This window comes from Calypte anna, chromosome 9 (genome assembly GCF_003957555.1).
Source record: "Calypte anna isolate BGI_N300 chromosome 9, bCalAnn1_v1.p, whole genome shotgun sequence".
Classification (NCBI taxonomy): domain Eukaryota; kingdom Metazoa; phylum Chordata; class Aves; order Apodiformes; family Trochilidae; genus Calypte; species Calypte anna.
Window position 1 is genome coordinate 465131 of NC_044255.1, and position 17230 is coordinate 482360.

A 17230-nucleotide genomic window follows, 5' to 3' on the forward strand; every position below is an offset into this window, starting at 1 on the left:
AGATGAACCTTCTGACAATTTAAACAAAAAATGGAAAACATTTTTGATTGCTTGCAGTAAATAAGTGGTGCTGATTTAAGCTGTCATGACAGATTCCTTGTTGGTGCATAATCTCCAAGAGAACATGTAATTGTGGCAAACTGTATTTGCTGTAAAAAAAGGCAGAGATCTGCAGTGACAGAGATGTCTAAATTGAGAGGAGTGAAAGAATAAAACCAGACTTCCTTCACTGAAAACTTCTTAGTAGCAGATGGACTCTCTGCCTCTTGTTTTAAGTGCAAGACATTTCTTTCCCATAAGTTATCCCAAGTCCTGCACTGAAAATGCCACAAATTAACACACAAGCTACACAGGGAGAAGTTGGGTTCCAAGCCATTAGAGAGCAACTTGCCTGCTAAGCCCTAGGGCTCTCCAGATTGCCAGGAGGGGTGAAAAGAAGATTAACACCTTTGAAATTATACACAGCAATGAGCACTGAATGGGATTTCTGTGCCAGTTCAACAGGAGAATATAGATGGTAATGCAATTTTCAGTAAGTACTGCTGCAAGCATTAGAGATGAAATGGTTAATTGGCTGTTCATAGATAAGTATATGACCTTATTATTCTAATTGCTTCTCATTTCCATTAAATGACTTGTGCCTCAAGATGTAAAAAAAAATTAGTTAACCAACATCTACACAAGTATAATCACATTTTCTTTATTACAGAGATAGTTTTACTAGTTAAGAGCTCAGTCTGGCAAGCCTCACTTGTGTGAGCAATCCTTGATGAATCAAGTAATATTAAGGACATCAGCAAAGTCACTTTTGAATAGAAACTGAATTGGGCTGTAAAATACAGAAAGAATGGTTCATACACAGGTCAGCCAGTTCAGCTGTACCTAGAAATATGGAACTACAGCAATCCAAAATGTACAATTACAAGTGCTGATTTTACAATGGATTGTTGGGAAATATATCAGAAATTCCCTGGAAAGCAAGAATACCAAGCCATCAGCCTTGACTGAAAAAGCTAAAGATGAAAAAAGTTTTAAATGGTATCCTAGGTGCCAAAAATCATTAGGAGTTCATAATTTTTAAATACCAAAGTTAAATTCCCCAAACTGTCATGCAGCTCTTACATAAATCTGAAAATGGTAACATGTCCAAAGCAGAAGCAGGCTGCAGAAAGCAGGACTGAAACTTAGAATGTCATGAGAAGTTAAAGATCACTTTAATTAAGGGCATAGAAGTTATTACAGGTTGGATTATTGGTATCCCAGGTTATAAAGGGGATTACATAGAGACTATGTTATCAATGTCATCCAGGTTTTCAAACAATCTTCTGGATTTAAAATTTTTCCAGACCAGTCTTTGCTACAGGCTGGATTTTTTTTTTCTCTTTTCATTTAATTCTTTTGTTAAATTTTAACTAAAATAATTCTGTTTCTGAGAACAAAGCAATGGGATTATTATTTTTGGTGTGTCTGTCAGGGAACTCCATTGCCCTTTTATTTTTCTCTTCTCAGATGACCCAGCTTTGAACTGGGACCTTTAAATCTAGCAGGTGGAGGAGTTGATGACCACCATATAAATGTAAAAAAAAGAAGAAAAACAAAGGAAAAAAGAATCTATTCATATATATATATCTATAAATTGTCTCATGATTGATGCTCTAGATATACAGCAGACTTGTGTGCTGCAGGACATGCTGGGATGGAGCAAAAGAACTGAAACAGAGCACCTACATCTTCTGTGCCAGGAAATAGCTAGACAGGGAAATGGAGAGACAGACAGAATAATTCAGACTTGTGGAAAAAATGCAACAAAATTGGACTGGGAATCCTTCATGGCAGGGAGAAGAGTTGGTAAGGAAGGAAATCAGGTAGAGATAAGCAGCAAAGGTAGGAAAGGGGAAAGAACATGCACTGAAAGCATTGTTCAGCTTCTTGATGATCAGCATCTGCTCTAACATGACACACTCAAGCAGAATCTCAGGTCTGTTCCTCTGTCTGAATCCTCTTTGAAACCTCTTACCAGTGACCCATCAGTTTTGCCAGATCTGTTCCTGCCTTCCATAAGCATGGTCTTTGCTTTTGATAATTAATCTGCACAATTTAGGAAACTGTAAAGTACTGATCACATGGACTTATTCTTACCCTCTATTATGAATAAACAATCTGAGGCAACTTTGAGGTCAACTTTACAAAATCATTTTAAAATGCCATCTATGCTTCTACTATTTGTATTTTTGCAACTTCTGTTAAAAAGAGCATGGATTATAAAGCAGAAGTTACATCTGACTGCTGTGAAGACTCAGCCTGTGATGCAGCCATCCAGTGAACATGCCCAGTGACAGAGCTGCTCTTTGCAATCACATTTCAGCATGAGTCTCAGTTACCAATTTCTTCTTTTCAAAGATGTTGTGCTGTTCAGTTTAAAGAATTCTCATAATGCAAGAAATTACTGTTTTCTTGTGTGGAATCTGCAGGACCAGAGAAAAAAAAGCTAGGTGAAAATTTAGTTTCCTTCTAGTGCAGCTAGACTGAATTGCATGAACATTTGGAGCAGAAACTGTAGAGAAGTTCCAGCTTCACAGTTATTTTACATAGAGTCTGCATCCCAGTCAGCTGGTCAGGCAGTGATAACACAGAAAACTCTGAACTAGTTAACCAAATGTAGCAGTAATAGTCCAGCCACAGCCACACCACACTGAGCTTCCTGTTGCTAGCTGCAGTATGGAAACACCTGATGGATTAAAAGGTATTTTTTCTGATTGCTTTGATGTGAAACTGGATTATGATTCCTATTTTCAGATTTTTCACATTTTGCATTCAAAACATTCTGCACTCAAGTGCAGTGGGATCTCATCTTCAGTAGCCAATAAAATTCATCATAGACCATCTTGATCCCAAATGTGATGGTAGAAAAAAAAAAATAATCACTTTTAAATGTGACTTCAAAGCATTATTGACACCTAGTCATGCTTGTAATACCTCAGGTCTTCCTGGACTGCCCGGACTGGATGGCTTGGATGGACTAAAAGGCCAAAAAGGTTCTGCAGGAGCTCCAGGTAACAAAGGGAAATAGCTATGTGGAACAGAAAACCTTCTCCTAAATGATGACATGAAATGATGCATGTTATTTTGACACTTGCCTTGCCCAGAAGATATCATTAAGGCTCAGACTGAACTTTCAAACAGAATCTGAGGTATGCCTGCTCACACACCTGCAGTTATTTGTGGAGAAAACAGACTTCTATTACTCACATAGTTTAGTTGGAACTTTTCAAAGTTCCTGTTTATAAAATGGAAATCTTCAGTGCACATGATTCATAGCAAAGCCAAGTCTTCATGTTTTTATGTGTAAAAGATTATCAAATTAAAAAGGAGACTTATGAAATCCCAGCCCCACGCAAGTCCATGGGAGTTGTGCCACAAATTCAAGAGGAGCCTGGATTTCACTCATGCTGATCTATTTACAACCTTTAAAGGTGATTTTGAAGCAGTATTAAAAACAGTGCTCACCAGCTAGCTAGAGATTACAAATTTATGGTGATAGAAAATTAAGTTTAGGTGATGCAGTCAATATTTCAAGTTCCAGACAGTAATGAAACCATATACCATAGCCCCTGAAGAAGAGCATTAAGGCACTTTCTTTGAAAGTGATGAATTAGGGCCAGATTCAACAAAACCCTGTTCAGCTTCCAAGAGAGCACTAGAAAAATAGCACTAGGCAACCCCTACAAGGAGGAACATCTGCAGCTGGTATTTCTATTCTGCACATCTGCATTTGTACTCACTGTGAGCTTTATGTACATAATTGTTTTCCTATAAAGGTCAAAGTGAAACAGGGCCTCCAGGATACCCAGGAGAACTTGGACCAAAAGGAGACAGAGGTGAACCTGGATGGCCTGGTATTTCTATTCCAGGTCCCCCTGGAGAAAGGGGATTCCCAGGATTCCCAGGTAAGAAAGGGTTTTCTCCTTAGTGGTGCCCCATCAAGTGGAGATGGAGGGTTCTTCCTCCAACATGCCCAGAGGATTCCCTCCCTAAAGAACATTTCTGTTGCAATAACATTCTAATGTTTCCTGAGTAGATACAGAGACCCCAGCATTCCTAGTTTATTATGTTACAGGAGAGGAGAGGAAAGAATGAGAATAGAAAATTATAGACTTGGACAGACTCAGGGAGCTTCTTAGGTGGTCTTGCCCTTTGGGAAGAAATTCCTGAAGAAAAGGAATGCAGGAGAGCTGGTAGTCAGAGAAATAGAGTAAATCTATCAGCAATTCTGATGTAAATGCAAGATGGAGCTGTATCACAAGACTGCTGTTATTATTCAAGAGTCTTGGTGGTAGAGGAATAACATAGAAATAGGAATAAGCAAGTGTGTGGGGAGGGCCACTAAGAAGGTGAAGAGACTGATCTGACATTGGAGGAGAGGCTGGGGGAGGAGGAAGTGCAGGAGGGAAGGCTCAGGGAGGTTTTTTCAGTGTCCAGGTACCTGATGGGAAGGACACAGAGGCAGATTCCTCATAGGGGTATTCAGTGACAGGACAAGAGGCAATAGGCACAAACTGATAAATGGGAAATTCTACTGAAATATAAGGAAGATTTTTTATTTACCTGTGACAATGTGGGAACAAAGTGCCCAAAGAAGTTGTGGAGTGTCTGTCCTTGGAGGTGGGGAGGACAAGAGAGTCTCCAGAAGCCAATTCAAGTGTCAGCAATTTTGTGATTATGAAATTGCATATAACACACAGCAGGAAAAAAAGCAGATAGAAATTCTGATGAGGTGAATTATTCTAAGATTAAAACTGTAGTTTTCTCAGTTCACTTACTAGCTCTTGAACTGGGGGGAGTCACAGAATGGCACTATTGAGGAAAAAAGGAAAAGGTTTGGTTCCAAGATGTATTAACACTGCTTGACTGAGGATGAGCAAGGCCTCCTGTGCCATACCGTGTCCAGTATTTGTGAGAACTCACTGAAGAGTAAATGTAGTTGGAAAAAAAAAGACCAAGGAAACTAGAATTGGGGTTTTTTGGCTGAAAAGAGAAGGCAACAGAGAGCAACATGTGCTGACAAGCTGCAACTATTCAAAAGTGTTATGCAGAGGATAATAACCTGTAACTCTTTCTGCCTGTCACTTACTAGAGCATCAATGTGCTATTTTGCAAAAATCTAGATTAAAAATTAGGGAAAAAATACATTTTAGGCTAGTAAATTAATCTTGTTCACTGAGGTTTTTAGGAAACAGCTGAACTCAATTTTGCTGCAAACAATTTGTGAATATTTAACCTTGTGCCAGGCAGAATGATTCTATAGTCCCCACTCATCTTAGATTTTTACCATTTCTACCATCTTTAGAATTCAGGAGATGGTTGATATTTGTGGCATCTGCCAGTGGGTGATAGTGCATTCTTTAGTTTAAGTAGATTTTATGGAAATAACTTAAAACTTGTAAAGATAACAAACAAGATGTCTCCATTAGCCTAATCCCTGGTATGTTCAGTACACAAGTGAGAGCATACATTCCCTCCATGACATCACGTGTCAACATTCTTTTTGTTAGTAACTTATTTCTGTAACCTAAAAAACCTCAAGTTTTTGGTTTTGTTTTTTGTAAAATATGATCCCTTAGGTAGAAGAGGACCTGTTGGACCCCCTGGACCTATGGGAAGATCTCCTGATAGTGCTTCTCCTGGTCCTCCAGGTGATCAAGGACCACCTGGATTAGATGGCATCAGAGGTATTAAAACCCAAATTACAAATTTTATCATGTAAAAATCCCCTCTGAGACTACCAGGAGTCACTGTGTTAACTGTCTGTGAAACAAGATATAAAAACGTGTAGGGAACAACGAAACCAACCAGTACTTCAGTGGATACACAGAGAACTGAACACTGGGGAGATCACCACAGCAGCTTCTGGGCCCCTGTGGTGATTCCAAACGAGTCCTGCTGCTACAACATCTCCATTTCCACAGAACAAAAAAACCCCAACAAAACCTGGCCTCTGTTTCTAGCAAGAAGGATAAAACACATTGCTCAGGGCACTGCCATTGTTGGTAAACCCACAAAAAGTTTTCCAGTCTAAATCCAGATGTGGAAAAGCTAACTCTGGCAACTCTTTTGTAAGCATCTATGTAGCCCTGGCTTCTATTACAGGCATGGATTGCCAAGGGATCCAGTCAATTCCTGTACATTTTGGCAGTCAAATGAAGCCCTTCCAACTTGTTCTGACTCCTTAAGTATTACCTGAGCCCTTCCTTCCCCTGTAGGAGGGCTTACTTCCTATTGGGAAATAGGTGATGGAGCTGGGAAGGGCAGAAGAACAATGTCTCAGTGCACATAACATTAACTTGCTGCCTTTTGCTTGCTTGCAAAAATCTATGTATTTTGGGGGAGCTGTTCCTATTACTGCTCTGCCTTAAAATGCCCTAGACAAACTCTAATGCTACTATTTCCAAAGGCAAGACTATTGCCCTGTCCTACATCCCAGAAAAAACAAAACAAAACCAAACCAAAACCAAATGCCAGAAGCAAAACAGCTACTGGAACATGGCTATTTTTAGATGTTTATGCTTCCTGCATATATTAAGAACTGTTCTTTTACCATAGGTCACCCTGGGAATCCTGGTCCTCCTGGAGAGACTGTCTTTGTGCCAGGAGATCCAGGTGATACTGGTATTCAAGGATCACCAGGAAATCCTGGGCAGCGAGGGCAACGAGGAGCTAGAGGTCCTTCAGGAAGCCCAGGAAGAGGAGGCCCAAAGGGTATGATCTGTGATAGTTTTAACTATACATTTATGCCCATCCCTATGGAACTGAGCCCTGAGAGCACAACTGATTGGCACTGGAGACTGAGCCAGACAGAAAGGGATAGGCTCTCACCTTCAGATAAGATAGGGCTGGAGTAGAGTAGAGCCAGATTCTCATCTACTGCATCCAACAACTTGCTGGAAGACTCTCCTACCAACCTGGAGTAGAGTAGAGCCAGATTCTCATCTACTGCATCCAACAACTTGCTGGAAGACTCTCCTACCAACCTGAGAATTAGGGAGTAAAATTTTTGACTCTGCCACATCAAGCAAACTTTGACATCTCTGCAGAAGTCTTGAAAAACTATGGAAGGTGCAGTTGTGTTTGAGCACAGTCTCAAGTCTATACCATGTCAGTAGCTTTGGGCTTTAGACAGATCCTTTAGTTTGAAAAGCAGGATCTAGACACTCTGTTTCTTTCACATCCTGTAGAGAAGTCCTACCTACACCAAACCCTTCCTATCTATAAAAAAAAAAAAGTCACACCTTCTAATTTGGTTCAAACCCAGTTCAAGACCAAGAAGAGGAAAAGCTGTGTTTTTTATCTAAGAGACAACAGAGTTGAGCTGTCCCAAGCATTTATTTTTTTTGTGACTCAAGCAGCCAAGACTTAATCTTATTTATGTGTACACCTTACAACTGCATGTAGTGACACAACTGTTTTCTTTCCAGGTCCTATGGGAATCCATGGCCCACAGGGCCCACCTGGTGCTCCAGGAGAACCAGGAGACCAAGGTTTCCAAGGCAGACCTGGTCCCAGAGGTCCCACAGGTACTCATGAACCTGTTCCTCACTGACACTCCATTGTAACCATGATCCTTCTATTCAGATGTCATCTTAGTATGTTTATTTACATCTAAAACAATTTAAACAAGCTCAGGAAAAAAAAAACCAAAAACACAACTTGATTTCTCATTTGAGTTGTGCAAAAATTTCTAAACTTTGTATTTGTTTCTAGTGTCATGCTATGTAAATGATTTCAGTTCTCATTCCATTCTTTCCTCTAATTTACATGCCTGAAACTTGTTTCCACCTGCACCACAATGGCTGTGATCTGGTTTTCATGTTTAAAATCTTCCAGGTTTCATAGGTAAGTTCATGACTCTATTATTGTTCTTTTCATGTGGGCTTCCTTCTATATAGATCCATTCCACCCTGAATAGAAGGCATTCTTGGCTTGGCTGCTAGAGTAGTGGATACTGCTGCTACAGTAGAGTTCTAGTAGATTTATCCCATAAAAAGCTGGCACTTCAAAGCAGACCAATATCATGGTAATGCTACACTGAGGTGCCTAATGAAAGATGCCAATTAGACTTGTAAAATACTTTTGCTGGGCTTGTTTTTCACACGAAAGCTATAAACCAATCTTCTGTCTAATTTAGTTCAATTTACATATTCTAGGTGACCCTGGTGAACCAGGAAAAAGAGATGATTCATGCCCTGAAATTCCTGGACCTCCTGGGGAAGCAGGACAGAGAGGACATGATGGCTCTGTAGGATTACCAGGGCCAATTGGCCACCCTGGACCACAAGGTAACCTTGTGTTTTGAGAGCTTGGATGTCTCTTTCAGCTAGGTAGACAACAGATGGGAAAGATTCAGAGTATCACTGTTACTTCTCTATTTTTTACTCTCTCTCCTCCCTTTATACACCAGCAGTGTCCAGAAAGATGCAGTGCTGAAGGTGATGGATCAGCATAGCTGACCCAGGCTACATGAGGTTGCCCACACTGCACTCCCTCCTTCCTAGGCCAGGGAGGGCAAAAACCTTGAGAAAATAATTCTTCAAACAGAGTCTTTCCTTTTTACCAACAAATGAAAAAGCAGTGCCTTAGACCACTCCTATGGTTCTGTTTGGAAGATGTTAAAAATATACAGGTGCTTTAAAATTCAGCAGTAATAATCACAAAGCTCAGCTAACTAAAATCCTAAAAGGACACTGAAGTCAGAGAGGTGGCTACCATGGCATTTTTTTATCTATGAGAGCATGAAAAAGTTATCACAGGAAAAACTAGCCAAAGAGAGCTTAAAATAAATTATGAAAGACTGAAAGATTCTTCTGATAAGTAAGAAAACAAGGGTCATGCTGGCACTGATGATTCCAACAGTGGCTGTCTTCATAGCAATGCAGTGTAACATATTTCTACAGCATCTGCAGCTTGGGTTGTGTCTAATTGTGGTGTCTTTAGATAATGGAATCCCTACTTGGGAAACCCAAGTTTATTGTGGTGGCTGGAGATCCAGTGTCACCAGAGAAATAAAAAGATCTGTGATTTTGTCCCAGTTGTTGTCATTCCCCTCATGACAGTGCACACAAGGCAATTTTCAGCAAATGATCTGGTTTTACACATCTTGATTGATTTGCCAACTAGAGAGAGACGTTTTTCTGACGCTGAATTACTGTGTTTCCATTTTATAGAGTATTAAAACAGCTTCTGTAAAACCAGACAATACAATGATACTGGCAGTGGTTTTATGAAAGAAATAACACTTTTCCTTTCACTGAGATAGCAGAATTCCAGTTTTCTTCTGGCTTGGAAGGCAAACTGGAGGTTTTACTGACAAAAACAACGTGTATTACTAAAACTTTGGTATACTTGAGCTTTGCAAAATAGGGATGCAGCCAACATTAAAAAGCTGTTAAATTGTTTTGACTGGTTTCAGTTTTCTTATTGAACCTAGTAAAAAAGCAGCATTGACAAATGTTGGATGTTGTGAGACAACCCTGAATTACTCAGCCTGCAGGTTAAGCAGCAAAGTTTGCAAGGAATGAATCACACACCATTAATGAGAAACCACTGTAGTACTAGAGAAAGCCACTCATCTGAAAACTGCTTATAACTAAAAGAAGCAACTCTGCTGAGTTAAGCAATACCTGACAAGTGTAATTTCATTCAGTTCTGGTTATGCTTAAAGTTGCCAGTGAAAGGACCAGCACTGGCTGTGCCATCTCTACAAACCTCTCTTTTACTTCCATGGTCACACCTCACCATCTGCTAATGTATAAAAATGCCTGTACACATAAGATGTATAAAAAGGGGAGGCTGCCAGGAGCCTAAAATCCACCTTGAGTGTACTCCAGTATAGGCTTTACTTCACAGGAAGTTTAAAGACTTGGCTGAATTGGATCCTAAAGATGAGGACCTGATAAAGGATGAGTTATAGCTCATTACACAGCTCAGACACTGGTGGGAATTCTGCAAGAGGCTTGTCATGAAAATGTTTGTTAGTGGCTTGAATTCAACTGTAAATCACACAAGCTCTGCAGAGAGGACACAGAACTTTACCAGCAATTGCTAAAGTTATGCTGAAGTCACACCTCTGAGCCACTTCTGTGGTCTCAAGGAGAAGAGGTAAAGAGAACACCCAGAAGAAGGTAGTTCTGCACCTCCCTGTCCTGAAGCATTTTTTTGGTGGTGTCAGTTCTGCTGATTGTCCCTTTGCAGGTGGTGTATGTTGGGACATTGTGTGACCTGTAAATACAACAATATGAAGGGAAAGTGCACACTTTGTATTTATCTAGGAAGAAAAGGTGAAGAAGGGTCATGTGGCCTGCCAGGTCAAGATGGCTTACCTGGAGCAACTGGACCACCTGGTGACCAAGGGCATATGGGAGAGCAAGGATACACTGGGCCTCAAGGTAAGAATAACATGATATTTTTGGAGAGAGATGTGTGAGGTGACACAGACCAAGTTTTGTCCCATAATTCATCCATGGGATCCATCCACCTTGAGCCTGAGGTGTCATGACAATTCTTTCACCTCTCAGTTCTGAGGACTGATAGTGACATTTGTGAATTATTTAAAACACAGAAAAAGACATATTGGAAGAAAATTTATCTCAGCATCCATTATTAACCAGAAAGACAAAGATAATCAACCACACATGCTCAAACACCAAATATCAATAGGTAAGCTTATGGTGGAACTGTCTGTAATTAAAATTGTATTTTAACTGTGACTGCTGTTTAAAAAATTAATGGTTTAATACATAAGAAAGGAAAGGGCATCAACTGTTACTGCAGGGATTCAAATTCAGTCCAGACAACTCATTCTATTGAGTAAGTCTGGGAAATCGTTGCCCACCTCAGTTTGGTTTTTAATCCATACAAAACAGGACAGAGGCACAACAGAAGAGCCACTGTCAGGAATTCAGTGGCAGTCCAGTTACTTTCTCATCCAGAAGAAGGGAAACCTGAGTCTCCTGGTGTATTGCCCAGGACAGCCTCTGAAGCTGTATTCAGTCAAGTGCCCCTTAATAAACACTGAAATGTAGCAAAAGATTAAAAGTTGACACTAGCTATGTGTTCATACAAGTAAATTTCCTTTACCTTTTCTTTTACATATAAGGTCCACCTGGCCAGACTGGGATTCCAGGACCTCCAGGCCCCCATAGTAGATCTGAGAGTGGATTCTTGCTCGTCCTCCACAGTCAGTCAGACAGAGAACCACTCTGTCCACAGGGGATGCCCAAATTGTGGACTGGCTACAGTTTGCTGTACCTGGAAGGACAAGAGAAAGCTCATAATCAAGATCTTGGTCTGTATTGCAGTACATGATTGCTCTCTAGTTAAGGTCTGATATGGTGTGATCTATACAACGAAAGACAAGTCAAATGGAGCACATTACAGAATCATCAATTTCTTATTTTCTACAGACTTGGAATTAATTTACATTAATCATAATGAACTTGCTTATCCTGCCCTGTTATGTGACCCAATTAAAATGGGTTGCTGCTGATCTGCAATTGAGTGGGAAAGGTGTTGCTTCCTAAGTAATTCCAAAGAGAAGTTGGAGAGATGGGTTATTATTTCACTCATCCTGGCTACTAGTTTTGGACAGGTTTTGAACTTGTTAGAGGGATACTTCTAGCTCAGGTTGTCATTTGGCCACTCAACTCCCTGGAGGACTGTAGAGGCAGCTTGGGAAAAAGAGCTGATAAAGCTAGATGGTTACAGTTAAATAGTATAAAAACTTTTTAAAAAAAAGCATCATGGGTACAGCAGAACAGTGTGCTTTCCAGAGTCAGAAGCTAGTATTTTCTTTTAAAGGCAGAGCCAAATTCCTCCCAAAGACACTCCTTTTGCTGTCCTGTGTAGTTTCTTTTAAGTCTTCTACAATCCTGACTAAAATTAGCTGTCTAATTAAGTTGCCTGACTTGCAGCCCAAGAAACTGATGGGCTGCAATTTGCACTGAAGAAATTTCCTGAATTCCTGTTGCCTTACGATGCAAAAGAGGCAGAGGAGTCTCCTAGAAGGAAAGATCAAGGACCTAATAAGCTTGACAAAAAACAAGTGTTTAGATGAGTAATAAGAGCTATTTTTAGTACAGCAGTGTTGTTTTGAAATGTTTTCAGTATTTGGCATTCCCCACGAGACCCAGTTGGTAAGAATGCCTTATAACAGCAATGAAAATAAGATCCCAAGAAAAGAAATTCCTTGTTTTCTGTGACCAGTGTGGTGTTTTTGCAGGCATTTTCCTTACTCAAGCTACTCCAGATCCTTCATTATTACTGGAGCAGAACATTATCAGTGATAAAACAAAGCTTGACTCCTGTATAATAACATCACACCTTTAAAGAAGGCAAAAGGTTTTGGGGGCATTACAGAAATATTTTGCACAAAGTTCAAGGCAGAACGTAGGTGCAGTGATTATTATTGTTAACTAAATAGGTCACCATAAAACTGTTCTAAACTCAGTCCTGAGGGAAGAGCTTCCTCTCTGAAGTACACTGAAGAATGCAACAGCCATTTCTAAATTACCACCACCATCTGCACGATGAGAATTTTGTAGGATTTTCCAAAATCCCTCAGCCCTTTTACTTTGAGAGTCTGTGAAACCTTCCTGGAAGGCACCAGAACAGCTGCTGAGATTTCAGGTTAATGCACTGGTAGCAACAGCTTACCATAACATACAAAAATTGTTTTGTTTATCAGCATTGGCATTTGGGTTTTTTGTTTGTATGTAGCTCATCTCCTTTTAAACCAGCCACCACCTCTTGCCTAATTTATTTTTCAGTGTTGGCAAAGCTAAGGAATTTGTTATCACAACTGTTTCCCATGGTGACAGACTACAACCTGCTTAAATACTGTGATTGAGACACAAGTATTATTGGTGGAAGAAAGATATTTATGAAAAAAAGCTACTGGTTTCAGTTTAGCCCTTTTGGTAAAGAACCTGGGAGGTCTGGGATCCGTGATTACGTAGACAGTTTTGTGGCAACATTGGCCAGAACATTGTTTTCAACTTCCCTAGAAAGAAGCAGACTCATTTTCACCATTTATTATTTTCAGGCCTGGCAGGATCTTGCCTTCCTGTGTTTAACACCATGCCCTTTGCTTACTGCAACATCAACCAAGTCTGTTACTATGCCAGTCGTAATGACAAGTCCTACTGGCTGTCCAGTGCTGCCCCCCTGCCCGTGGCACCTCTCTCAGAGGAGGAGATCCAGCCCTACATCAGCAGATGTGCAGTCTGTGAGGCCCCTGCCCAAGCTGTGGCAGTTCACAGCCAGGATCAGTCAATTCCTCCCTGCCCAGCCAACTGGAGAAGTCTTTGGATAGGATACTCCTTTTTGATGGTAAGACTCTGGGCACATGAGCACACACACACACAAGTGTTTCAGACAGCTTTTTTTTTGTTCTAAAGGTTCAAGGACTTTTAGTTCTGAAAAGTGAACTGATGTCTAGCAAACATTAAAGAGGAAAATGCACAGAAAACAACAAGACAAAGGTTAGTTCCAGATTGCAGAACCTGGCTTTGGATATATGTACTACAGTCATAGCCTTAAGCTATTTCTTTACATTTCTTAAAATTACAAAGATTTTGCTTGCTTGGCTTTAATAAACAATAGGATTTTCACACACAAAGACACACTTCTCATAATTAGAGCTCCTTTTTAGTGTCATCCTAAAGTGACATTTGCAGCAGTTTAGATAACACCTTCATTTAGAATCCACCTGGATTACTATTCAGTTTGATAAATACCAGAAAAATAAGTGAGCTTGCTCTAGGCTTTTGAGATTAACTCATTACTGAGCAAGTTAAGACTTTCCTTTAGCAAAGGAAGCTTACTCCAACTTGAGATCACCAAAAAATCATCCAGCTAAAAGCAAATAAAGTCAGAAAAAGGCAGGTGAACATATTTTACCTTTACATATTACTCATGCAGTTATCAAGTTGTTTCTTTTTTTTTTCCCAGCACACTGGATCTGGTGATCAGGGGGGAGGCCAGTCCCTTATGTCACCTGGAAGTTGCCTGGAAGACTTCAGATCAGCACCATTCATTGAATGCCAGGGGCAGAGGGGAACATGTCAGTTTTTTGCTAATGAATACAGTTTCTGGCTAACAACAGTGATGCCTGAACTGCAGTTTGCATCAGCCCCCCTGTCAGGAACTCTTAAAGAAGGACAAGAGCAGAGGAAAATAATCAGTAGATGCCAGGTGTGCCTGAGGCATGGCTAACAAGCCAAAGAAGAATCAAGAGCTAGAGTGAGACCTGTGTAAAGATGAAAAAACATTACTAAAGCTTTTAACAGTATTTAATATTTTAATATATTCAGAAGTGTTCTTTTTGTTCAAATGGACATAGAAAGAGTGCAAGATGAAAGATCTGTTGAACCTCATCCACCCACCTACAAGTCTACTACAGGCAGTAAAATCTCATGTAAAGGACTTCAAGCATGAATATGAAACTGTCACACTGGAGTCCAGCAGGTAACAAGGTGAGCTTGGAGGGTTGGTTGGAAATACCCAGGAAACCATCCCTGCTGAGCAAGGCAATGGATTTCCTGTGGAAAGGAAAAAGGGGAAGAACATGTGCATGTATACAGCACATCAGAAATATTTATCCTTATAAATGTGCAAATTTCCACATTATTTGAAGCCCTACAGTTGAATTTCCCAAGCTAAAGAAACCTGCACGTGCTGTTTCTGAGGGAAGGGGAAAATTGTTAAAAACCCTCCTAATAAAAGCAATGAAGATCAAAGTCTTTTACTACTGCAGGCTGAACCAAACTGTAAAAGAACTGTTAGCTGGGCTTTCATCAGCAACAAAAAGTTGCAGACCCATTTAGCAGCATATTATATAATATAGAAAATAAAATTAGCTGAGATAATGAATCCTTAAAAAGCTATATTTATAATGATAATTAATTTCTAAGAGCAATTAAGTTATTGAGTTCCAGTCTAAGCATCTGAAGAAAAAAAAGTTGCTAATAGAAATCTAAATGAAATAGTAGTATGGTGATAAAATGGATGAACTTATCTAAGTGCTGAATATAAGAAGTGTTAGGACAAGTGCCTTAAACCTGGAGCTAAATGGTTTTTTTTTTCCTAAATACAACACCAAAAAAGAACTTTCACCCTCAAGATCCTTATGGCATCCTCGCTCTAGAGACATTTTTTAGTTTTTAAAACACTGAATTTTAAAAAGATTATAAGCTAAAGCATGAACCACTTTCTTGAAGAAGTTAGAACACATTTATACCTCCTTCATTCATCTATAAAACCAGAACTGTTAAATGCATATTTTAATCATGCTGAAACTCCTGTAAACACAGATTGCAAGTGGAGAATTCATCATGTGCAGAAGTGCCACAGAAGCTCCTTTTACCACTTAAATAAGCTACATTTTTATTAGAATGGAGTAAAACGGGTTTTTTTCCCTGCACTTTTAATTCATGGTCACTAAGTGAGGTTCCCCCAGCAATATTCTTTTCAAGGAAACAGATCCATATCCAGGAGTCCCAACTCAGAGAAAACTCTTTCTGAAGCTATCACAAGTACAACAGGCTGATAAGCCAACTTAAAAGTTGGATAAACAAGCTCAAAGAGGAGGAAAGACAGACATTGCAGCCTTGGCCAGAAGAAAATGAAATTATCAGAGGGTACAATTCCATTCAAGTGTAAATACAGACACAGCAATGTCCTTCTGTCCAAGCCAAACCTCACTGATCTGCTGTGCTGACTTGATGGGCAACCAACTCCCCTCCTTTCACCTGGGAAAGGCTCATAAAAATAAATACAAATAAATAAATAAAACCAATTATTTTCTGCTCCCAGGGGTCCTCTGGGGCACATCCCAGTCCCCCTCTGCCCCTGGAACCATTAATTTTCTGCTCCCAGGGGTCCTCTGAGTTCACTCCTCAGTGATCCCAGCTCCATGCTTTACCCCTGGCATGGCACAGAGGCTTCTGAGGAGGGAATAATCCCTACCCTAGCTCTACCTGAAATAATTTAATCCCCTCCTGCTTCAGACAGCATCCCCCACACAGGAGAGCCAGGATTCTTCTCCAGGATTCTCCCCAGGGGCTGAGCAGCTTCAGAGCTTACTCAAAGCAAGAAGAAAAGCAGCAGAGCACCACACCTCAGTCACCTGCACTGTATGGGGTGCTAACTGGAGTGCTAGAAAAGGCCAGAGATAAAATAATTAAGGCAGTGGTAGCTCCTGCTACATCAGGAGTAGACTCATACCTCACTTCTTCTGGTGGTGTCTCCATTTCCTGTGGATTTGGGTCTCATTCAGGAGCTTTTGCTGACAGTAAAGCCCACCAGCACCTCCATTGCTCATTTGCAGCCTTTTTTCCAGGTTTGAAACTGTGGAGAAAGGCTGGAAATATTTCCAGTGAGGCTTTTAGTATAAACTGCACTTAGGTAAACAAGGAAAAAAAAACCAAACCCAAACTTGTACATGATGTTACTGCAAGCTTTGCCATAAGATACAATGAAGACAAAAAAGATGGAACAAAATGGGATTTTGGAGTTGGTTCTGTATTCACCTAACTTGAACAAGCACACAGAAAAATCTTGAAAACATCTGAGGATCAACAACAACAACAACAAAAGACCTGTTTATCTAAATAAGCCATTTTCTGGCATTTCACCTTCTTGCCCTTTTGTTTGATTTAAAACATCATGTAAAGCAGTCAGTTTTGATGCAGTTGTTGCACCTGTGCCAACTACATTTTGTTATATTCTATAAAGACATTCTGTAGGAGATGCACTTTTAAGCTACCACTGATTGGTTAAATATTTAAGAGGTGTGTAAATTCCCATTTCATGCCTAGCTGACTCTGTAGGGCATTTTGTCAGAGATGTTGCACTAATTCAAAATGAAATTTCAGATAAATTGCTTAATACTACAAAGCAAGGAAGGCAGACCAAAGTATAAAGCTGCATGCACTTTAATTCTGCAATCATGTGTCCAGTCACACTGTAAGCAGAAAACATAATTGGTAAATTGTTCATAGGGGACCTAATTATGAAATTAGGTGTGAAAAGAAATAGTTGAAACTGTTCAGGAGTGGAAACAGTCCTAAAGGCAACAGCCTTGTGCTGGTCCTTATAGACCACATCACCCATCCTATTGCATCCAAGTGTTCTGGATCTTGTGCAGGCCCAGAAAAAAAGGGAATTTTAAGCTAAGGAG

At 40.0% G+C, this 17230-nt stretch overlaps 1 protein-coding gene across 1 annotated transcript in view; it reads left to right on the forward strand.

Annotated features, from left to right (window-relative positions):
* Positions 1 to 14265, forward strand: part of COL4A4 (collagen type IV alpha 4 chain) — a 58771-nt gene extending 44506 nt beyond the window's left edge. Inside the window, exons 38-48 of the mRNA XM_030456294.1 lie at positions 2982 to 3053; positions 3819 to 3947; positions 5622 to 5729; positions 6601 to 6756; positions 7473 to 7571; positions 7882 to 7890; positions 8202 to 8333; positions 10323 to 10439; positions 11150 to 11338; positions 13094 to 13380; positions 14002 to 14265. Of these exons, the coding sequence (XP_030312154.1) occupies positions 2982 to 3053; positions 3819 to 3947; positions 5622 to 5729; positions 6601 to 6756; positions 7473 to 7571; positions 7882 to 7890; positions 8202 to 8333; positions 10323 to 10439; positions 11150 to 11338; positions 13094 to 13380; positions 14002 to 14265 (1562 nt within the window). The remainder of the gene's footprint in view (positions 1 to 2981; positions 3054 to 3818; positions 3948 to 5621; positions 5730 to 6600; positions 6757 to 7472; positions 7572 to 7881; positions 7891 to 8201; positions 8334 to 10322; positions 10440 to 11149; positions 11339 to 13093; positions 13381 to 14001) is intronic.
* Positions 14266 to 17230: the final 2965 nt, after the last annotated feature.